This window comes from Microchirus variegatus (genome assembly GCF_963457635.1).
Source record: "Microchirus variegatus genome assembly, chromosome: 13".
NCBI lineage: Eukaryota > Metazoa > Chordata > Actinopteri > Pleuronectiformes > Soleidae > Microchirus > Microchirus variegatus.
In genome coordinates this window covers 12,444,991-12,469,297 of record NC_139814.1, presented here as the reverse complement: position 1 = coordinate 12,469,297, position 24,307 = coordinate 12,444,991, and the positions used below count along the sequence as shown (strand labels likewise).

The 24,307-nt window shown below is 43.4% G+C and overlaps 1 protein-coding gene across 1 annotated transcript in view; it reads right to left on the bottom strand.

Moving 5' to 3' along the window:
- Positions 1-24,307, bottom strand: part of jarid2b (jumonji and AT-rich interaction domain containing 2b) — a gene marked incomplete at its 3' end in the record, with an annotated part of 104,948 nt that overhangs the window by 44,167 nt on the left and 36,474 nt on the right. The window contains exons 2-3 of the mRNA XM_083899456.1: positions 13,263-13,389; positions 3,432-3,558 (exon numbers count right to left, since the gene is read on the bottom strand). Of these exons, the coding sequence (XP_083755582.1) occupies positions 3,432-3,558; positions 13,263-13,389 (254 nt within the window). The remainder of the gene's footprint in view (positions 1-3,431; positions 3,559-13,262; positions 13,390-24,307) is intronic.

The following is a 24,307-nucleotide window of genomic DNA, read 5'->3' as shown; positions in this document are numbered from 1 at the left end:
AGTGTTTGAATGTGTGTCTTGGCTGAGACAACAGAGGGAACAGACTCTGAGAGCCAAAAGTGGGGTTCTGTAAAAAGAGTGAGGGGTAAAGAAGAAAAGAAAAAAAAGAGAGAGACAAAGAAAGAGTGAGAGAGAGAGAACACAGACAGTAAATGAAGAAGTCTGTCAAAGGGGGGGCACTCAACTTCCGAAACACACACTTTCGCAGTGCTTCAGAGGTTAGTATTCACTTTTTTTTACTCGCAGACAGAACAGCTAGCCGAGTTACTAAGTGGTGTTCAGTTTACGTAAGACGCATTGATCTCATTCTACTTGTGTCAACAAATCAGACTAAAAGCTTGAGATTTCTTTGAACATATAAAGGCCATAAAATACCATTAAATGCATTGTTGCATTTTGAGTTTGCGTGTGTGCGTAGGTTTTCGTCGGGTTCTCCAGTTTCCCACAGTCCGAAAACATGCAACACTGGTCATAGGTGAATGGTTGTTTGTCTCTGTATGTGTCCCTGTGATGGACAGGTGACCTATCCAGGGTGTGACCCCGCCTATCGCCCTATATCAGCTGAGATTGGCACCAGCACACCCCGCAAGTCTCATGTGCAGGATAAAGCAGTAGAAAATTAGAAAATGGATAATTGCATTTTTAAATTAAAGGTGCATTATGTAATAAATCTAAAGCAACTGGCCATAAAATCCTCCTAATATGTCACAGAGGAATAATGTTCATATAACAAACTGAACTCAACAACAACAACAGCACAGCCAAAATATTTGCATAAAAAAAATATTTTGCAGACTGCAAATCATGTTTATGTTTTGAAATCATGTTTTGGCATGTGGCGCCACCTACCGCCGTCTACCAATCATTGCAGTCAGTAGAGTCTCAGCTGCCGAGCAACCACGGGTTGCCAGTTACGTCAAACAACACAACACCTAAAAGACCTAGGTATTTTGAATTTGAATGTAGTAACCCTTTTTGGCCACATTCTTACATATGGCGCCTTTAAATATGCCATCGAAATGCAATTGTCCTCATCATTTAAAAGAATCCAAACATATTAGAATCATATGCAAATTACAAATCACACCTGCAGACAACGGCAGACTACAGGAACAACCAATAAAAATGGCAAAAGACTGAAATTAAAAGCCTGTTCTGGGAATCATCTCGTCATTCTTGGAATCAACCTACATGAAATGCAGGTACGATATAACTAGGCGAGTACACTGCTGCAGTTGAGATGAACTCAAGTTGTGTGGTTTTATGAGTCCAACTGTTGGCAGAGGAAAACTGTTGGAGAATATGGTCACGCTGGTAAGAAAGGGCTGCAATAAGCTGGCATGTGTGACGGGGATGTGCTGCCAGTCTCTGCGCCGATCTCAGGAGCATGGGAAGGCAAACACAGAGTTGATCTCAAAGACTTCTAAAAAAAAAAAAAAAAAAGGGGGTCGCTTCCTGCCAAAAATCACTTGCACCTGTCCTTCTGTCCCTGCCTCCCTTCCTCTCTCATCTCCCAATCTTTCCCCTTTCTGTCCACACTCTATCCCTTTCATCCTCTTCTCCACAGTGCGAAAAAAAAAACTTTTTCCTCAAAATTGGATCCAGCTCTGCCACGCTGCCCCTCCCTTCTGTTTTGGTCGGTGCCAGGTGTAACAGCTCCTGGCATGGTCTCAGTGAGGCCCGCTCAGGAACAATGCTGGGCACCTATGCCAGGGGCACTGGAGTCATGCTTCACACATAAAGCGCACACAAAAATTAGCTTTCTAAGAGGGCACGAGGCGGTGCCAAGTACTGGCCGGGGTTGTGTTTCATTAGCATCAGATACAAAGCCTTTCTGAAAATCAGCCCTGCTGTGTGTGTGTGAGTGCATGTCTGTGTGTGTGTGTGTGTGTGTATGAGTGGTGAACTAATGAAAACCATGGAGCTGGCTGGCCTCTCACTAAACTCCACTCCATGCACAGTGCGCATTATCAGAACACATGAGATAGCCTCGTGTTATGACTTATTGCAAGTGCTTTTCTTTTCTTTGTTTTACCATATAAGCTACGAGGCCACTTGGTTTCAATTCAGCACTTTTATTAATTACAGATCGGGTTTTATTCATTCCTGAAAAGCAAGTGGCCGACACAGTGAATGTACATTCTTTTTTTTTTTTCTTTCTTTCAAATCACATTATGATTTCTATAAATTCAAGATACTTAGGACCTTCGTATATCAGCTCTCCGTTTCAAGGCCAGGTAGGAGAAACCGTCTAATAACATCACTTAGGATCGAAGGTAACAGTATCGAATGACAGCTCGGAGGACTCGGGCAGGTGCTTTGACACGCGGTGAATGCAGCCTGTATGGGCCGCTCATTACAGAGGGACATCTGCTGCTGTCCGGCCCCCCCCCCATCCACCCACCCAAACCCCCCTGACTCCGCCCCTAGCTTTGCGCTGACGCTTTGATGCCCTGTCAATGTGTGTGTGTGTGTGTGAGAGCAGCAGCAGCAGAACAAAACAAAACATAGGCACTCGAACATGCACCCACGCACACAAACATGAAAACATGCATCCATACACCTGCCACGTACAGTAGCCAGCTGTTAGAGGATGGAGATATATGGGAAAAAAAAGGGGTTTTGTGACTCCTGGTTTGTGATATAAAAATAAAACACCAGCCTTTTTAATTAGATTTTTCCTCTTATTGATACTAAATGCATCAGATTTGCTAAATGTTCTTTATTCCATTCTCAAGGAGAGCACTATTTTGTACCATTCTTGCTTAAAATTGAAAGTTCAAACACGACTTCAAAATAAATTGCCGCTCATTGTACTGCGCGACAACTTCCATCTTTAAATAATTTACTTAGAAATGGTTTTGCGGGGAAAAAAATAATAATTCTGTAGTGTCCAATTATAAATGATTGAAATAGCGTTTGTGTTATAGACCCAGGGGGGTTTGCTCATTAATGGACCTCAGTGCTCTTTAAATGCTGCTACCGTTTACACTGCTTTGTTGACTGTCATCTTCTATTACAGAACTAATGGGCAACTTGCTCTTCATACACACACACACACACACACACACACACACACACACACACACACACACGCTAAGGAATAGGGGGGAAAAAGAGAATTAAAAAAATAAAAAAGCATATATGGGAAACAAGAAGAAAATGTCAGCCAGAAAGAGCAAATTTTCAAATTCTGAGAATCCTTGTGGCAGTTTTTACCCCCTTAGAGCTCAAGGAATCTATTACCACTTATCTACACTTACACTTACTGTGTTTTTTAACACGTTCACAGCTCTATTCTGCCGGGCCTCACATACAGTATCACAGACAGTGCAACACGCCCCGGATCGACTCCAATGACCAGAGTCGCACAAAGCTCATTAATGACACCGCAAACAGGATTAGTCACATTTTCGCACACAAAGCCTCACCTCTTCTTCGCGGGACCGTCCTCGCAGTACTCGCTGCTGCCGTCCAGGCCCTGAGAGCGCACGGAGGCATCCTCTTTGTGAATGCCCTTTGATCCCGAGCCATTCAGCTGCCGATTGGCTAAGGAGCCTGGAAACACAAAAGCAGCGAAAAAAGGTCAGATTCGAGCCAAACGTATATTTCACGGACCACTTGCTTGGAAACTTTTATTTTACTATCTGGCATAGCTCTTTGTCTGCAGCCCACCCCCTCCTGAGGGTTCTTATCGTTTAGTATTCAGCCGGAATATTTGAGAACTTTCATCTGATCGTTTTAATGAAGACTTCTGTTTGTGTCTCTGGTTTTATGTAGAGGAGAGGTCTTATGACAGAGCTCATGCATTTCTTTTTCCTTATCTGACAGCGGCGGAGTAAGGCGAATACAGAGCGACCGAGAGAAATGCAGAGTGAATACTTTATCCTTGTCAAGCATCTAGACTGAAAAATAAAAATACACAGTCATCTGTAAATACTGTCTAATCCACTGGAGACAAAGATAAGGCCCGAGGGCCAGAAACAGCCCACTGGAGGGTCCAATCTGGCCCGCAAGGTGAATTTGTTATGAATTAGAATCTAATCGTAATGTGAAATACTATATTTTGCACTTCCAGATGTTTGTGCATTGTGATCTGTAGGTTGTGTAAATAGTGAATTTAGGCATAATATTTCTCAAATTGCACTTGTTTTTCTCAAGCAATACCATGTTCTGTAAAAACCTACTTCATTAAATCGATTATTATGCCATTATTTTACTGGTCCAAATTCTGCTCTATGTGGCCCCTGAACTATAATGACTTTGACGCCACTGTTCTAACCAATGATTCTACTTTTAAACTGCAACAACATCTCGTTTTAAAGCGACTTATATTTACACTCGTATTCCTTTGTCCACGTGTTTGCCGAGCGCAACTGTTTCAGATGTAAAGGATGTGCAAAACGAAGACCGAAGACAGCAAAGGGAGTGAACAGACGATGTTGGACTTTAACAGAAAAACAAAAAAGGTGCAAAGACAGGCTCTTAAACCAGGAGGAAGCACGTCTCGGATTACAGAGGAGAGGAAGTCAACGGTGTTAAATTAGTATCTCAACGTCTGATGTGCTCACAGGCAGTTCTTATAGTCAAAGCTTTTCATAGTTTAAAAAAAAAAAAAAAAAAAAAAAGAAATACTGCCAAGACTTATCAAGTGGAGAGAGAAGGTCAGTCACATGATCAAAACTGCTGGAGAAGTAAGTAAGTAAAGTTTATTTATATAGTACTTTTCAGAGATAAAAAACAACCCAATGTACTGTACAGTCATAAATAAAATACTACAGCAAGGGAAAAATAAGAGCACATACTACGCAGTGGTTATACACAAATTAAAATCCACCTTAAGTCAATGCCAGTTTAAAAACATTTTTAATTCCTTCTTAAAAGAATCTAAAAGGCTAGATTTGACATTAAACAATCCAATTTTTAACAATTCAGAAGCACATTTATGCCCATTGGACTTTGACAGATTTAATCATACATAATAACTAGTTTGTGTGCTGCTGACATTAACCTTTTCCCACCATAACCTCCTTCCTCACTGGATGAAGGAGTCACTGGCTTCTACACACACACACACACCCAGTCAAATTCCATTTGAGTGAAGCTTCAGAGGGCTGTGTCACTCAAACTCCACCGCAAACTGCTAATAGTGGGTGTCAAAAGGACGAAAAATTAAGATAATAACGTGAAGTGGAGCATGGGTTAGGATAACTGACAACTTGAATGATACCCTGTTCGCGCGCGGGGGGGGGGGGCACTACTGTTAAACAAGCCCGGGCGTTGTGTCATCTGAGAAAGGATAGGACGTGTTAGGAGGAGGCGTTCAATTAAATCACAGCGTCGGGAGGCGAGGTCGGATATGAGCGGCTGTGAAGCAGGTATCAAACGTGTGATTTCACCGATTTCTAAACGTGCTTTGAGCTTGAATTAAAAAAAACACGTCCAAAGTCAAACATTCCTCTTGTTTGCGTCGACTCAGGATGTTGGTATTTCTCACACGCACGGCAGGTCAGTACCTGAGCGTGAAGGTACAGTCATCACACGCGCAGGATTGCGGTCAGAGGGTTAACAAGAGCCGGCGTGATGAGTAAGGCCATTGCACTTTAAACAATTCTTTATGCTGCCATCGAGGAGCCTATAAGTCTAAGGGCCGAGGGTGAATCACTGCCTTACTATGTATTTGCTGGCACGAGAGGATTACATCTGTATGCTTTTAATCTATCCGAAGTTTCGCTTGAGAAGAACTTTGAAGTTTCAAGCTAAGTTCTACTTCTAAAAAAACAAGAAAAAAACCTCTTCAAATGGCAAAGGAAAGTTTTTATGATATCATTTTGTTGAAGATGACAACTCATTAAGACATAATTTTCATCATGCCATATATATATACTACCGTTCAAAAGTTTAGGGTCACTTAGAAATGTCCTTATTTTTTTTCAATGAATATAACATTAAGTGAATCAGAAATACACTCTATACATTGTTAATGTGGTAAACGACTATTCTAGCTGCAAACGTCTGGTTGACCTCGGCCAAAGGAGGTATTCGCCGGAGTTTGTTTTTCTGTCCGCCTATTAGCAACATAACTCGAAAAGTCACGGACGGATTTTCAGGAAATGTCCGCAACGGGACCAAGAACAAGTGATTACATTTTTGGCCGTGATCCGTAGAAGCTGCGCGCTGGCAGGGTATATTGTAGGCACTGAGCTGCCTTGGCGGAGGTCTGTGCTCGCCGAGTGCTTTTCTAGTTTTTAATGGAATATGTACATAGGTGTATAGTGGCCCATTTCCAGCAACCATCTCTCCAGTGTTCTAATGGCACATTGTGATTGCTAATGACGTTAGAAGATAGATAGATAGATAGATAGATAGATAGATAGATAGATAGATAGATAGATAGATAGATAGATAGATAGATAGATAGATAGATAGATAGATAGATAGATAGATAGATAGATAGATAGATCGATAGATAGATACTTTATTCATCTCACAGAGAAATTCACAAATTTGAAGACTATTGGATGATTAGAAAACCCCTGGAAACCCTTGTGCAATTATGTTAGCACAGCTGAAAACAGTTTTACTGTTCTTTGACCAAAGGGCAAAATGATTATTTTGAATAAAAATCATCATTTCCAATCCCATCATTGTCTCGACTATAATTTCTATTCATTGTGCAACTCTTTTGAAGAAAAAAAGTGTGACTTTTAATGAAAAACACCAAAAAATTGTATCGGTGAGCCCAAACTTTTGAACAGTAGTGTATGTTGATAATAAGTTCAGAGGCGACAAAGAAGGTTTTGGGGGGGGGGGGGCAAAGATTCCAGTCACACCTTCAGGACTGTGCGCGTGTCGTCAGTGAAACTTGCAGCAGAGCAAAAAGCAAAGTAGCTCATTAACTATAATTGTGCTCAGAAAATGACTGACACACACTGTCCCCACAGAACGCAAACAAACACACCGAGGCCTATTTCGTAACCCCCTCTCCTCCTCTACGGCTCATTCCCTCCTCCCCCCCATTCCTCCAAAGGGTTGTCTGACATATGCTGGTTGCACATGAGTGCTCTTGTGAGGGGCAGAGTGGGGAATGTTTTTGGAAGGCAGAGGCACAGGGACACAGAGAGGCAGACAGGCTGGGAACCAAGGGCTGATGCTTAAACTCACCATCCCGGTACAAGTGGAGGCCTGTGACTACGGGACTGTGGCAGAGGTGAAAACCAAAAGGAGGAGGGGGGGGGGGGGGGGGGGGGGGCGATGAGGGACATGCTAGTGTGCCATCCCAATAGCTGCTCCACTGGGGGAGGTTTCTAATCAGATTTATGCGTGCTTAACTAAGCCTATCGCCTCGCTATGTTCACCTCAGAGTCTCCAGAGAGCAGGAGGGCGAGAGCGGAGGTACATACCGTAACATGGCACATCACAGGGCCGAGGGGAGCTTATTAGTGTGAGCCGCAGTAATAACTGGAAATTGAGTGGAGCAGTCATGCCAAAGGAGAGACAATCATCGGGGGGCAGAGTGTCCCCTTAAAGACACTTGACTACAACTAAAAAACACAGGTCTAATCGTAAAATGTGTGCATCACCATAACTCATGGAAGGAGACTGACAAAGGGACTGTGAATATTGCCATTTCTCCTTTTTATCTGTTGATACACAGAAAGGAAATCATATTTATTGTCATTATAAAACCGAAATTTCGAGGCCAGATGGGAGGGTTGATTGGTGCCTGAGCGCATCACCACAAAGGACCAACCTGACTGAATGTGTCTAACATGTTTTGATGGCGGCAGGAAACCGGAGAGTCGGAGGAAACCCACGCAGACACGAGGAGAACATGCAAACTCCACACAGAAAGATCCCAGACTGGGAATCGAGCCCAGCACCTTCTTGCTGTGAGGCTAACCACTGTGCCACCGTGATATCCAACACGTGTGTGTGCAATTACACAGGGGAGATAATATAAAAGAAAATACTAGAACCTTTATAAAAGTAGGAGCAGCGACTAAATTCCACTGGCCGATTTGAAAAAAAGTCCCAAATATGTTGCTCTTCTTTCTAAAATTGGACCCTCAAAAACATGGCACGACACTTTACCACAAGCCAGAACAAAAGCGCACACCAACGTGCAGCTAGACAACATGGCATCTGCTTTGTGCAGCTCAAGGCCATAAATCTAAACGCATCAAAGGCAAGGATGTTGTTTTGTAATGGACTGAGCTGCTGAGGAAATGGAGCACATGGGAAGAGAGGCGACGCAGTCCCTTTGACTCACGTGGTTCAATAACCCAAACTCTTCCCTGTTTTTGGTCCGCGATGCTTTCGCTCAGCACCTTTTCATCCCACGTTTCACTCCGTCTCTGTGCGAGACAGCTCCTGCCTCTGACAGGTCATGTGATCACCAGAGAGGGAAGAAAATAGAGCACCAGCGTAAGGTTTTAGCTGCCACAGCTGCCACTCTGGCTGTGTGGGAAACAAACGGCATGGGGGAATACAGACTGACAGCAGAGTTACAGTAGAGTGAGTGTTGAAGGAAAGGGAACGACATGCATAAAAATGGGTGAGAATGGCAGGTCAGACAGACGGGCAGAGAGAGAGGGGGGGGGCAGATACAGAAATGGGCAAACCCCTCCTTCAGCTCCTCCTGGTTTTTGGCCGGCAGTCAGATCCTCCATCAATAGCACTCAGGAAAATGGAAAGGGAGGAAAGAAGGGGAGAGGAGAGGGACAGACAAGTAAAGAGGAGGGAGACGGCGAAGTGAGAAGGCACGGGAGGAGGAAGATGGAGGTTTTGACGACTCGGAGAGCTGGAGAGGATGGGTGGGAAACAGGACGGAGGGGAGGGCAGTGATGGAAAGTGAGGGAGGGTTTGGGTGACATACTGTAGATAGTTATGACAGACAGCGCGGAGGACAGGAAGGACAAAGCGGAAAAGAGGGAGCCGGTGAGAAGAGGGAGACAGAGATGGATGGGGAGAAGGAGGGAAGGAGAGGTTGGGCTTCGGTGGCGGGGTGGGCTGAGTGGAGATACATAATCGAGGACACTGAGCAGCAGGAGGGAGAGAGGAGACAGGAGCTTGTGGTGAAGGCAGTAACCAGAGTCCTATTGATGTGTAATGACACCGTGCATTGAGGGGGGGGAAGACCGGAAAGACAGATGGATGGAGGGAGATGGGGATGAAGGAAGAAGTGGAAGAGGAAGACCGTGGCCGTGATAGTACGCAGAAGGGTATAATGTCATTTGTTAAATAATGCAGGGCACGAGCGCGAGAGGCAGAAGGAAAGATGGACACGGAGATGAACGAGCGCCAGCAGTGAGCGGTACAGTGATTGCTGGTTTAGGGCAGAGAGAGAGGGCTGGGAGTGTGGGCGGGGAGATGGAACGACACGCTCGGACACACGTACAGCTGACTGACAGACTGCCACACCCCCCCTCCTCCTCCCGCTCCCCCTCCCTCGAAACAGATTGCCACTGCTGTCATGAAGCCACGCGGAGCAGATGAGGAGAGAGGAGGTGGCAAGGGATGAAGGGATTTCAAAATACAGAGGTCTTTTAGGTTTCGTTTTCTGACGTAACTGGCAACCCGTGGTTGCTCAGCAGCTGAGACTCTACTGACTGCAATGTATTGGGAGACAGCGGTAGGTGGCGCCACATGCCAAAACATGATTTCAAAACATAAACATGATTTGCAGCCTGCAAAATATTTTTTTTAATGCAAATATTTTGTCTGTACTGTTGTTGTTGGTGAGTTCAGTTTGTTATATGAACATTATTCCTGAGTCTCTGTGACATATTAGGAGGATTTTATGGCCAGTTGCTTTAGATTTATTACATAATGCTCCTTTAATCAGACGATTCACCTTTTGCTAAAATGGTGGGAACACTTATTAAAACGTTTGGTAAGACTTAATGTAGGGAACACATATTGACCACTAACTAGGTGTTTACTAACATGCATACGTTGCATATTATTAGTAAACATTAAGTACATATTAACACCTTATGTAGGAATAATCTTAACTCATGTCACAATAGAGGTGGAATAAGGTTTTAACACATGCTTAATAATTACTAATAAAGGGCTAGTATGCGACTTATATATGTTAGTAAACACATAAACCAAATGTTTTTCTTAGTCCTTAACTGTCAGCTGAATATATTTGTGTTTGAGGATTTAGATAAAATGTAAACAATTATTAGTTTTCAGTGAATGTGTGACTCATTAACTGAATATTTATACACACACAAGACATTTCTACTCCAATTCAACTCTGACTTGCCTAAATGTTGATGCACATGCATGGTCTGGCTCTCCAAAATGGCCGATAGCTTCCCAGTAATGCCTGTGTAAGCCTGAAAACTGTGGCACATGCCTGGCCCCCCAACATAAGCCCCGGACTCTATAACCCACAGTCCTCTAAAACAGCAGGGTTGCCCATTCACAATGTAGCACACGCCGAGTGTGATCCTCCAAAATGGCTGACAGTTTCGCCACAGCGTCTATGCAAAAAACGGGGAAACCGTGCCGCTCGCACAGCCTCCAAAGCCTCGCTAACCCACAGTGCTCTAAAACAGCAGGACCCATCTATTCAACCCGGCTCCCTTTTGTGTCAGCATGGGCTGCTGTCGTTACCCCCGGTGTGACGGGGCTGCCGATGCTTTCTAATGAGTCATTTTTATTCAGGCGATAAGGTCAGCTACCCGCGGTGGCTTAAAAGGCCCCGAGGAGCTGTGGAGTGGCAGCCACGAGATGCCAGACAGACACACACAGATACACCAGCTACAGGGACGGGAGGGGAGGGGAGGGGAGGGGAGGAACTCGGCACAGGCATATGGAGAAGAAAGGAAGGTGTGAAAAATGTATAATAAAGAAAAAAATATGTGGAAGGGAAAAAAAAAAAGGTAAGCTACATTTCAAAGGAGATTTCCCTCCTGTCTGTCTCACTGTCTCCCTCTCTGCCTGCTTGGATGACTGGCTGGCTTCCTTGGCTGGGCGTGAACTTTCAGAGGCTCTTTTTTTTTTTTCTTCTTCTTCCTCCTGTTTCCTTTCTTCCAGTGTCTGGTTTGTGTTAATGTCAGCTGAGAATAGCTTCTGAGGCACGTGTGAAGTTCAAATTCTCCACTGTTGGCTGACTGAGGGCTTTTTTATGGAAGGGAGCGCCAGTGTCAAACAAAAGACATGGTGGCAGTTCAGTTCAAAACAAGCTGTTCATCCCCCTTTCCTGTGTTGCTTTGGGTTTACACAGCACAACCTAACAATCCCTCAACTGTTGCCGTGTGCGACCTCCACCTGGAGTTGTATTTCTGTCTAACTATTGCGCTTACAAGTATTAATTCATGTTGGGGCTTTTTCGATTTGTTGGTGTTTTAATGAGCCTGGACCCCAGAGTGAGTGTAAACGTCCAGGCTGGAAAAAGATTAACCACACTTCCACACATGTTTTTCTTTCGTGTGTAATCTCATCAGAGTCCCAGTGAGTACAGTGTAAACATTTAAAAACAAGCGAGGGGATTCCTTGAGTACAAGGTCCTCTTTGAGGATGTGACACTGAACAAGTAAAGCTTAAGACTCGCTGCCCGCTGCACAGAGCCGGACAGTAACGGAGTACATTTACTTGAGTACAGTACTTAAGTACAATTTTGAGGGATCTGAACTTTACTCGAGTATAATTTTTGGGGAGTACTCATGACCAACTCCATGGTCAGATTTAGTTGAGAGACGAAACCATGGATGAAACAATGGATGAAGGTCCATCCCCGGGAATGTGCCGACCCGTGGCCCTACCTCGCCAGACTTTTTCAATTTTCTGAACAAGTTAATGATAGTGTTTGCTATCATCAAGTTTTGTTTTTTAACAATCACCGCCTACAAAAATTCATCTTCCAACTTGAGGAAGCATGTCAAGGTGCGTACATTGAAATAAACTTCCTTACATTTCTAAGCGAGAGCGTTGCCATTGTGCTATTGTCTTGTGGGCAAGTGAGAAATGTTAAATAAAGTGGTTAATGTTTAACATGGTTAATGTTTAACATGGTAAAAAGATGAAAATGACTTCATTTTACTTTCAATTCCTTTTACATTCTATTAACATCATTATTATTAACATTTTTCATAACTCCATGTCGGACGTTTCTATACGTAAATGTAAGCACAGTGACAAAAGTAAGGCAATAGTTAGAAAATGTACTCTTGATACTCAAGTACTTTTAAAAACAAGTACTTCAGTACTTTTACTTAAGTAGACATCTGACTGTAGTACTTTTACTTGTACTTGAGTAAAATTTAGCAAGGAGTATCTGTACTTTTACTCAAGTAATGAAGCTGTGTACTCGGTCCGCCTCTGCCGCTGAACACTGACCCACAACAAAAGGCGAACGAGTCCCTCGATCGCTTGTCCTCGTTGGATTCCTTCCATTTCAAATAAGATCGAGTTCCGCTGTCAAAACTTTAAGTTGCATGGTGTTCACTTGCAAACAGACTAATAAAACTGTCGCTTGCAATAAAAGCAGCGAAAAGCTAAACTGAGACACCAACCTCAGCAAAGCCAGACCAAAAAAAAAAAAGAAATTGGCAACTCTCGACATTTCAGTCCGCAAAATACTGGTGCAGCAAATTCTTTGCTTCTTTCATTCCATTTTAATGACACGAATGTTTTCAATATGTCAAATTACTGCACTCGGAGACGGCCTGTCATTACTGCGGGGCCGTTTACAATACATTGTTACTAAGTCATTCATTACATACCTCTTTCCAGTTAAAGGGGGAAAACATACTGTATTTTTGACTCGCTAACGTCTGGTTTCAGTTGAAATATAACCGTGTGCAGTCATACTCAGCTGCTATGAGCTCAGTATATTTCATTTGCTGTCACACGGCTGAAAACACTAAATAACCAAAATATCATACAGCTGTGAAAAGGACGGCCCCAGTGAAAACGTAAAAAAAACATCTATCCAAGTAAAACAAACCGCGTTGGGAAAGATGATGTCATAGATCCTGTCCAGACCCGGCGTTAACATCCGTCTCCAGCGATCTGATTACAAAAAGGAAGACGTGTCCAGGATGCGTTTTGAGGACGCATTCTTTGAACAGCATGAGCGACTAAATTATGAACGTGTTTGTTTTCATTGAGAGCAAGGAAGTGAGATGCAGTCAAGCGTGGTCACTGAAGACACGCGTGTGTCCACTTGCGATGAGATCATCGGAGAGCGATATTAATATCAGGCCTGGAACGGGGTCTTAACGGTGGATGTGGTTTTAACTCACCACTGGAATCCGTGGTTCCATCTCCGTCCAGCTGCCTTTTCTGTGCACTCCTAAACTCCTTTAGAGAGAGGTACAGCACCTTCCGCATCATCCGCTCCTCCGACCATGGGATCCCATCACTATCATCCTGTGAAAAACAGCAAGGAGAACCAGAATCAGTACAAATCATTTTACCTTTGTCAGCTTGTGTGGGAAAAAAAAAAATTCTGATAAACAACTCTGACATTATTCTAGGAGAGAGAAGTGACAGCTTTATGACAAGTGTTTTCCTTCGTTTGTGTTGTTAGACAGCGTGGCCATAAAAATGTGACCCGAGGTCAAGGTTAGGGAACACTTTTGTTGAGTTGTCAAAAATAATTTTGAGTGGAGACTGCACAATCTCACCTTTTTATGTTGTAATGTTGTTTAGAACTTCAAGATAAAGCAATAACTGTACCCAATATTTAACTAGTAAATGTTTAAAGGCGCCATATGTAAGAATGTGGCCAACAAACGTTACTACACTCAAATTCAAAATACCTAATACTTTTAGGTTTCGTTTTCTCCGCCATTGTAGCTCAGACGTAACCGGAAAACCTGTGTTTGCTCGGCAGCTGAGACTCTACTGACTGCAATGATTGGTAGACGGCGGTAGGTGGCGCCACATGCCAAAACATGATTTCAAAACATAAACATGATTTGCAGTCTGCAAAAAAAATGCTTTTATGCAAATATTTTGGCTGTACTGTAGTTGTTGGTAAGTTCAGTTTGTTATATGAATATTATTCCTGAGTCTCTGCGACATAATAGGAGGATTTTATGGCCAGTTGATTTAGATTTATTACATAATGCACCTTTAACTTATACATTTGACCATTAAAATGCAGCAAAAAATGTTGTGATCAATGTGGACAACTTCAGTAAAGACAAATTGAAGTTTTAATACAGCGGGGAATCTCCATATATTGTTCCGCTAGCATCCGTCCCCTCCACTTCTCCTCCTATATCATGACATTACCATGACAACATTAGCATAACATAGCATTAGGTTGCAGCTAGACACAAGGCGAGGCATTAGCATAACAATGCGCCCGCGAACGGCATCTCCTCACAATGCCATGATGGCCAAGTGTTATGGCGATGAATAGATAGGAAGCAAATGAAAAAAGCATCATGGGACTGCAAGTTCATGTGTCGCTAATCTCTCCCGGGGAGACGGAGACAGAGGACGTGATTGTCGTGAGAGGTCACCAAGAGTCACACACGTACGTTTTCCAAGACACAGCCACCAACAAAACCATCGCAGTCACTTTCGCTCTGCGATTCTTTATTTAATACAGAATTTGAGCAGCTTAAAACGAAGAAAAATGTTCCACCTTGACGCACAAAAGCTAAGAGAATCTTTAGAGTACATCCAACAGCAATAACCGTACTTCTCTACCCCCCTCATTTCCACATCCCATAGCTCTGGCAGCTGCGTTTGATGTCAAACAATGCTAATGACTAAAGGAAATGAGATTAGAACACGAGCAACAACAAAGAGGTATTAATAAATAATGGGAAGTGAACATTTTCTCTGGTCATGCCATGAGGCGAGTGGATTTCAGCTGGAAGCTGGTTTGAAACACGCGTCGGGAAAAGCTAATGTATGCTAATGATTCCTATTAAAAAACACACACTTCCGATGCTGCCGAATCGACTTGACGCGTTTCCTTCCGTCTCATTCGAAGAGACGTGAGAGAGCGTGGGAGCTCATTCTGATCGTCCAGATCCCTCGGAGCTTCCGTGACATCAGCACAAGCTGGGGGTTGTTTAAAAAATAAATAAAGAAATCTTCCTCACACAAAAAGTAATTAAGCAAATATGTTTTTATCGCTGCTGTAATAACAAGATAACAGCCGCAGCATTCCATTAAGAGTACGCACTCTGAAAAAAAAAAAAAAAAAGAAGACTAACAGAGGAATTCAGATGACTGTGGTTTTTGGGGTAGTGTCAACCTGTATTTCTGTTTGAGTGTGTGAAAGAGAGAAAGTTCATCTCGTCCTGATATTATGCATCCTCCCACAGCCAGAGACTGAGATGCTACTGAAATGACTGCTCATCGTAAAAAATGTTATCTCTGTTTCAGTGCTGCCGATTCCCCCCGGGCCGTCTGCTCATGCAGTCAAACACGGCGCTGTTTTTTTATTCAATACCATTGTTTTGGAGTACCTTTTGGGTTTATCCGCACAGTTTGGATCGCTAAAGGTCACGTTGAGGTTTTAAAAAAAAAAAGAGGCTGGAATATCCATATATCTATAGATACGACTGTGACAAAACTCACCACGACCCCGTTCGCTCACTCGTGTCGTTTGATATCTCGTAACGCGCTTTGACAGATATTGACAAGCCTGAACATTGTGCGTGTTTATCACGTTGTTTTTGCCTAGTTTTTGTCTCTTCAGCAGATATAAATAAGCTTTTTTTTGGTTGTTTTTTTTTTTTTCCTCTCTTGCAGAGTTCCCGATTTGATTTCCCAGGTCTGCTCAGCGGAGCTACAAGGGGAGAGCGGTGGGGGCAAGATTAAAAGCTGGGTGTCTGCACATGATGGAGCTGATGGGTGACAGCCACATCTGCCTGTGTGCAGCAGGCAAGCTGGCACACACACACACACACACACACACAGAACGGACTGTTCATGCTTTGGAGCCTCTGACAGGGGTTGATAGGGTGCGTTTTGTGTGTAGTGTGCAGTCCCTCATTACACTGCTGCAGACATGTGACTGCACGTGCATGGGTGCGCGTGCATGCACTCACACAAAGTATTCAATTATGCCATTTTCTCTTGTAGTTAATGTCATCTAATGCATTCTGTGCTTCTGTGTGAGTGTGTGTGTGTGTGTGTGGAAAGGCCTGCCAGGTAAGCACCAATTACCTCGACAGTTCACTGGCATTCTTTCTCTCATGGTGCTGCACAAGGCCAAACACACACACACACACACACACTCTCACACACAGACACAAACACATACAAAACACAGAGTATCGACAGTTTATCTCAGGGTACAAGAACTCGCACATTTACAGCTTTTATGGCGTCCATATCTCTCCCCGACACACGCGGTCAGAACACATCGGGGATGCCGAGAGTGAAAACAAGCTAAAAATTTATTTTTCGACAAAAAAACAAAAAACAAACTGACCCTGAAGTTCACCCACATTTCTTTTTTCTCTCTCTCTTTCTCTTAGCTTTTCTCCCAGATGTTGGCTGCTTGCCACAGATATTTCCTGAGCCGTGTACACAAAGCAATGAAGTCTGGGGGGAAAAAAATGCTGACTGACTTTTCATCAGCTGAGAGAAAAGAGTGAGAGTTAGTGCCGTGGTCCGTTACATCTGCTGTACCTTTAAACCGCACTGACAGTTCCTTTACGTGTTCAGAGTACAGCAAAATAGATTCTCACAACCTTTGCTCAAGTACGGGTTAGGTTTTTTTTTATCTGACCGAAGAGGAAGGTTGTTTTTTCCTTTTCTTTTAGTGCGTTTTCAGTCACAAAAAGCAGCTCCTACCCTCTCTATCTCTCTATCTCAGCCTCTCTGCCTGCCAATGGGTACGAGCATCACGACATAAGAAGTCAAACATTTACTCAAAATAAGCAATCAAATTGTGATGCGTCTCACTTTCTCATTCATGTGTTTTTGAGGCTTTTGCCAGAACTCTTTGAGAGAGTCGATACCTGGCACTGAAACACACTCTTACACCACGACCAGCTTCCATCAGGCGAGTGGAATTCCTCTAATTTGGGATGGTTCAGGAACGCTGCGTCACCTGAAAACTCCAACCCCATCTCGACTTAAATACACAGGTAATTCATCCCGCAGAGGCCACACACACACACACACACACACACACACACACCTTTAAGAACCAATAAATGTTTGGAAACTACGCCATACGAAACGGTGACATCGCTTTTCCTTACACACACATATTGAAATAAATCCAACATGTACAAAACGGTGCCAGGAATATTAGTCATATTATAAATTTCCCACTGGGCCTTTAAAAAAAAAATAAAAAAAAATACTTAAATAAAAAGTTCTGCAAAGCACAAAATAATCCAACAGGGAAGAAAATAATACTGCAGTTTATTTTCCCTTACATCCCGGACCATAACAAGGCTTTCATGCTTCATCTCAAGCTGCAGCATCTGTTTCACTGAATTAGTCGTTGATCTTTTAAGGCTGAATTGAAACGATAATGAAAATATGCACAAACAGTGAGTGAGAGAAAAGCCGGTGAATCTATTCCCAGTAAACATCCAGTCTCAGCAAGTTTTTTTCTTAACCACCATCAACAAAATAAATTGAGAAAAGCACAAATTAACAAAAACAATTTTTTTTTTTTTTTAACTGTGCAAGAAGTTGAGCAAATCTTGCTTGGAATTCCATCACTGCATCTGATTCTGCTCATCTAACCAGATGAAAATTGGGGCCGATTGCATTTTCTCTTCACAAAGCGAGCAAATCCAATAACACTGATGGTTATTTAAGGGGAAAAAAAGTGCACTGCTGCATCGGCTGTGTGTAACAGTAGATGCTGACAGAAGAGACCCGGGCTGTGATATTATGATACAAGGGAAGGAGGAGACGGTGTGATATTTCAATGTCTGAAATTAAAACTTTGCAATCATCTACTCAGTGGAAATGAGTGATTAAAAACAAATAACATTTTTCATCCCAAGATAATCATGCACAATTAAGGGATTCATTTCTCATAACAATTACATGATGAACGGTTATGTTTTGGTGTTAAGAAAAAAAAAAAAAATCCCACTTATCAAACAAAATGAATGCGTGTGTGAAACTGCTTCTAACAGCTTTCACAAAGGGACAGACTGTGCCTTTAAGAGCATCACTGAGCCTGTGTGTGTGCGTGCTCTGTGATCATATGTGACAGAAAGTCAAGTCATGTTTGAATCCCAGCATGTATTTTACTTTTTATACTTCATTTTCCAATCACGTTAATGTAAATACCAAGATGAAGTTACTACTATGGTATGAATAAACCCAATAAATGTCCAGATTTCCATACTTCCAAATGCATACATGCACTCCTCAGCGTGCACATGCAGGCGTTCACACTGGCTGCTCTAAAAATAGCGCGGCTGTGCTGCCACTGCTGACTGCAAGGATGTCACAGCAGAGGAATGTGGGCCACGCGCCAGCTGCGATCTGCTCTACAAAACTGGCCCGAAATCTGTTATTCTAACACACATTTCCCTTTAGACGCAGGACGAGGGGGAAATAGAGGGACGGATGGATGGAGGAGAAATGTTATTTTAATAAAGCCTGGGTTATTATATCCAGTGGCAATGGCTGCCTCTATCCTCCCGTCCCCGTCCCCGTCCCCGTCCCCCCCTTCTCTCTTCAAATCTCCTCATCCTTCCACATCTCGATCTTTTCTCACTCTTCTCACCAACACATGAGCCCCAGATGACTGGCTGTTAGGATACGCGACTGCTCAGGATTCCCAAGCGGCACAGATGACGGCGATAACAGTCATTTAATTGCCAAATATGTGCAGTCCCTTCAGGGTCACGACCTACGATTTGTGAATTAAAGAAACATTTAAGGCATTAATTAACGTCCCTGTGGAGGAACAGTAATATAACGCTGCAATGCCAACTCCTAGTGGTCAAAAATTAACTCGTTTGGTTTCCGGTGACATCACAATTCATGCACGGGTGACATGAAAAAAGAAAATACCACAGGGCAGAAACACAATTGACAATGGGAGTGGTGCCAGTGTGACAGAGGTTGAACTCAGTGTAGTCTAAAACACTAACATAAACATGAGAGCACGAGTGTGTTTGAGTCTTCTTGTCAGCTTTAAATGTAAAATTAAAAAGTAAGCGCGCGGTGTAACCGACGACTACGGCTTCACATGAACAACGGGAGACGCGTTTCAGCGCCAGCGCGATCTGCTGAGCACGTACTGTAGGTAAAAGCAAGGCCAGCCTCCTCAACCATGAAGCACGTGTTTTGCTCACAAATCTCACATTCCGATCCTAACTACATCCTGGTTCCCGTGTCCCATATTGCCTGAAGTCGACCGGATGCTTGGCTCAAAGAAGAGACAAATAGAACGGGGTTTGTGGGGTTGCTGGGGACAAGAGGCCCTATATAATCAGCTCATTACTCCACAAGCTCACTGCATTGGAATGTATGTATGTCTCTGTGTGTGTGTGTGTGTGTGTGTGTGTGTGTGTGGAGCCACAGTGCTTTCCCTTTGAACTAGACATGCCGGGATAGACCGAGCAGTTCCAGAGCATTTCCATCTGCAGGATAGCAGAGGAATGCCACATGCATGGGCTGCTGAAGGCACCTTCTCTACAGTCATTTAAAACCCCAACACATTTCCAAAAAAGCAGAAACGCTGCTGAAACGAAGCTTCCCGAGGTAACGACGATATATATAAATAATATAGAACAGGAACACGCAGATGCAGTTCTGAATACTTTCTCCTTAACAATGCCCTCTGTCTGCAGCCGAGGATCTCTCCCGCTGAGCTGCGGTGTCTCACACACACACACACGCACAAACCTGCACTGTCAATCATATCAGCTGTCTGCCTTTGCACATGCACACGCACGCGCGCACCATCTGAGCATACGTAAGTGACAGACTGCCAGTGCCATTCAGCCCTGTCGAGCATGAAACGCCATCAGCCTGGTAAAAGTAGAGCACAGAGAGAGGGAGAGAGACAGGGATGGACTGAGAGAGAAAGAGAGTTTTGACTGAAAGACAATGAGTGCGTGCACGTGTGCGTGTGTGTGTGCACGCGAGCCCAGCTGGCTGCTTAATAAGGTATTTAAATTGAATGGGTTGCCCACCCACACTGGCCAATACTGGCTATGTGACCAACTGACCCCTATTCTGACCCTTAACCTATCTCACACACACACACACACACACACACACACACACACACACACACACACACGCACACACGCACACACGCGCACACGCGCACACGCGCACACGCGCACACGCGCACACGCACACACGCGCACACGCACACACGCACACACTCTTGTACTTGCTGCATACTGAGGACCAGGTAAAAGTGCTGACAAAGTGAGGACCAGCACTTCCACTTTATAAATCAACGCAATTACAAATGTCTACTTCATGAATTACATCTATAAAGAACTACTGGGTGCAGTACCATAAAATGTCTAAAGGTGGAGCAACCGAGCACTAAAAGTGCGTGAAACATTAGGGCTGGAAAACAAATTGAGGAGCTCTGTTAAAAACAGATTATAGCATGTTTACAACCTAAGGAAGTGATTTCAATGAAAACAAAGTGCGGACCGGCCAAAATATCCTCACTTTGCAAAAAATGACCTCACTTTGTTGGTTAAAAAAACCCTCACTGGTCCTCAGTATGCCACAAGTACAAGAACACACACATCAGCCAGTGTTCTCCATCTTGTAGTTTAATTCCTTTCATTCATTTGTATCGTCTTCTCAAATTAAACTTGAATAAAGGCTACAGGAAGTCAAGAAACCAAACATCACAAATTAACACCATAAATAAAATAAATGCATATGTGTTGATAAAGAAACGATTGGTGGTGTTAAAACCCTCTATGAAACCAGGACCACACAGAAACCAGGCAACCCTTACTCGTCCGTATACAGCCGATGTGTGCGTCACATTGCTCCACTTCTCACTCTGATATAACAGTTTCTCATGGTCACTTTGTCCGCTCAGCGCCAGAGGAGTATTACGCTAAAAAAAGCCTGAACTCAAAGTCACAGTTTCCTGTTCACTCGGTGCCGCTGAGCCAAGAAAAGATGCTGGATTGTTACCGAGAGGAATTTCTGAGTGTCTGTCATAAAGTTGAAAATGTTAGACGTAACAGTGCTGTAGTAGCAGTATCTCAGTCTGCTCTTGTTGCCATGGTTTTTAGGGCTCAGCTGAGATAAATTCTTCATATTCTTGAGTTACAATTAGCATTTTCGCACGTCGGGAGCCACACACCGACTTGTAAATGACTAAAAATGAAGCTCTAGTGGTAGAAATGTGTGTTAAACGTGTGCATGTATGTCGACAGGCTGCCTAAACAGATCTCACTCAATAATAAACTGCCTCTCTCAACATATTTACCCTCAAACTCTGTGCCGCTGAGCAGAGGTCTGACTCAATTTGTTGCACTTCTTCTCCACACACGGCAGCTCAGCGCTCCAGGTCATGTGGACAGTGAATTCTGTCCGACTATGGACTCCAGGGTGCTGTCATTCATCATGTTAGCAGTGCACTGGCTCCTCCACCTCCCTGCTATTCCCCCAGGAGCCGAGGAAGACCTTGCTGTTGATCCCTCTTAACAGAACTGCATTCCTAACCTCCTTACCTCCACACACCTGCTGTGCTGCTCTCCAAAGATAAATATAACATATGACTTCAAATATCAGAAGAAATCTTTTTTTTCTTTTTCTTCTTCTTTGTCATTCAGGAAATATGGCGCGGGGCCCTGAGCGTCGTCTCTGGAGATTATACGAAGATTTCCAGAAAAATACAAGTTTCTGACAAGATATTTATTTACTCATGTCCTTCATGTTCAAATGAATTACCATTATATGAGCCGTGTTAAAGGACACGATATAGGAAAACACTGTGACAGTTTCTTTGCCACGTTGATGTTGATGACAACGTCACAGCAGGATTGCGGTAAAAATAGTTCATTGCTGAACTTCATTCACATCTTTTGGATTTGAGGCATTACAACTGTTATAAACAAGTTTCCTACACAAGAGATCACTTGAGGCAATCTATTTCTGGAGTGCTCCGCCTATTAAGAACATGCATTTTATTATGTTTATGGTTCCATTTTTGACTTGCTTCGTGTACGCAGTTGTTAAAAATACTGGAATAGTGACCTTTCAATGTGCAGCTACTTAGCAGGGTTGCAAAATTAGCGGTCCGTGGGCCACATGTGGACCTCCAATCCACACAGCTGCCAGCAAGGTGATAGAATATAGACAGAATATGACACTACATATCTGCTAGCAATAGTAATAATAACTAAATAAAAGGACATTAGGTTTGTAATTATTGCTTTATTAAACGTATTACACTCAACGCTAAATTACATATTGTTAGCCTAATAGCATTACTGCCCAAGTCATTTTTTTGGTAATTGTAATATCTGCCTAACTTTACCTTGTGCTTGCTAAAAAATTTAAGCTGTTTTAATTACAGTTTTCCACGTCAACATTTGCTAAATGTTCTATTTATTTCGCTATTTTTATGCATCATCAATATCATTTTATATCAAAAACAAGCACTTTTACTTTGAAATGCAATCTCATATCATCATGGATATCTTATATTGCCCAAACGCTACCAAACGTTGTTTTTTTCCCACTTTTTTTCTATAGAACGGCCCCCTCTTGACCACACTCGATGCTCATTGGCTCCCCCAGGTCATTTGGTTACGGAGACCCCTCTACGTCGCCGGGTGCACAAAATAGTGTCACTCTGTCAAGGGACAACTGAGGCGGCAAGGGCTGCGATTGGTCCTCCGGACAGGCCGAGTTGGCGCTCGCCAAACTATAAATGCATCATATCTTAATACACAAATCACATGTTTGCGCTCTAAATGGCTGATTTCTCGCCTGAAATGATCTTAAAACTGCATTCTGGGACAGAAAAAATATTTATTTCAGGTGAGAAACGGACACCGTTTCAATGTTATTCAGCTGCAACAACAACAGTCTTTCTCTCTCGGACGCCATTGCTCACTGTAGCCAAAAGCACAAACAACCTTGCGTAGCGACCCCTGCGGATCGGGCGGGAAATTGCAGTGCGGGTCTCTGTGGTTACGCAGTCCGATCACGTATTACGCAGTCGGAGAAGTATATCGTGGCCTTTAGAATATAACAAACACCCTTCCTCTGAACTGGATTATCTCTTTCAAATGACTTGATTAACAAAATGCAAAAAAGATAATAAAATAATTACTGATCAGCAAATAAAAAAACAAAACACGATGTCTCTCTCAGTGACAGCGTGTGTGTGTGTGTTTCAAAGCATATGCTTTGAAACACACTTGCATATGCAAGTCGTGTAGTTCTCGCTTGTACCACAACATTAAAGTCCTCCCACTCCCACAAACACGAGGAGGGGACAGGAAAGTAGAAACAGGAAACAGAGTAACCTCATTAGCCTCATGCCTCGTCCGACAGGAACAGCCTGCAGGCAGGCACGCAGGTTTTGTATGAATATACAGACAACCGGCGGCCTCTGGTCACTTTATGCAGCACATGTCTGCTACTAGGGGAAGATGCCATTTGTATGGAAGTGAGGGCAATCTGAGAAAGTCTCCCTGTTAGCCTTGGATAGTCAAGACTCAGACCGACTGTGGGATTACATCTGGAATCCAGTTAGGTAAGGCTGTAAACAATCAGACAGGAACAAGCGCACAAGCTCTGGTACACACACACACACACACACACACACACACACACACAGTCGTACTTACACAACCCCATAGCCCGAGGCCTTAAACTCATTTACCCCTGCAGAATTTTGCACGAGCGCAGACAAGCCGCTTTACTAGAAAGACTCATTAATTCCCATTTTCACGAGCGGAACATAAAAAGATTGTGAGGGTGTGAAAAAGGGGCCACCGCCTGCCCGCACGAGCGAAGAGCAAAACAACTGAATCAGGAAACAACTCCGATCAACCCCAATGAGTTAAATAGTGGAAGACGAAGAGAAGAAGAAGAAGAATAAAGAAAAAAAAAACACGGAGCCACTTCAGAAGCATCTCTCCACAGAGACGCCTCGAATTATGCCAGCGAACGTTCGGATGTTGCTCGCATGTCAGTCGAGATTTAACAAACACAGAGGGAAAGAAAAACAGATGGCCTCTTTACCTCCCGCTCTCCTCTCTCCCGTGCCCTCCTCGTGTTGCTTCCACCCAAAAGAAGTTCAGTCTTCAGTGCAATCATTTTGAGATTCAGTGAATGCCGGCGTGTTTGGACGAGCGTGTGATTAAGGCTTTAAAAGGCCAGTGTG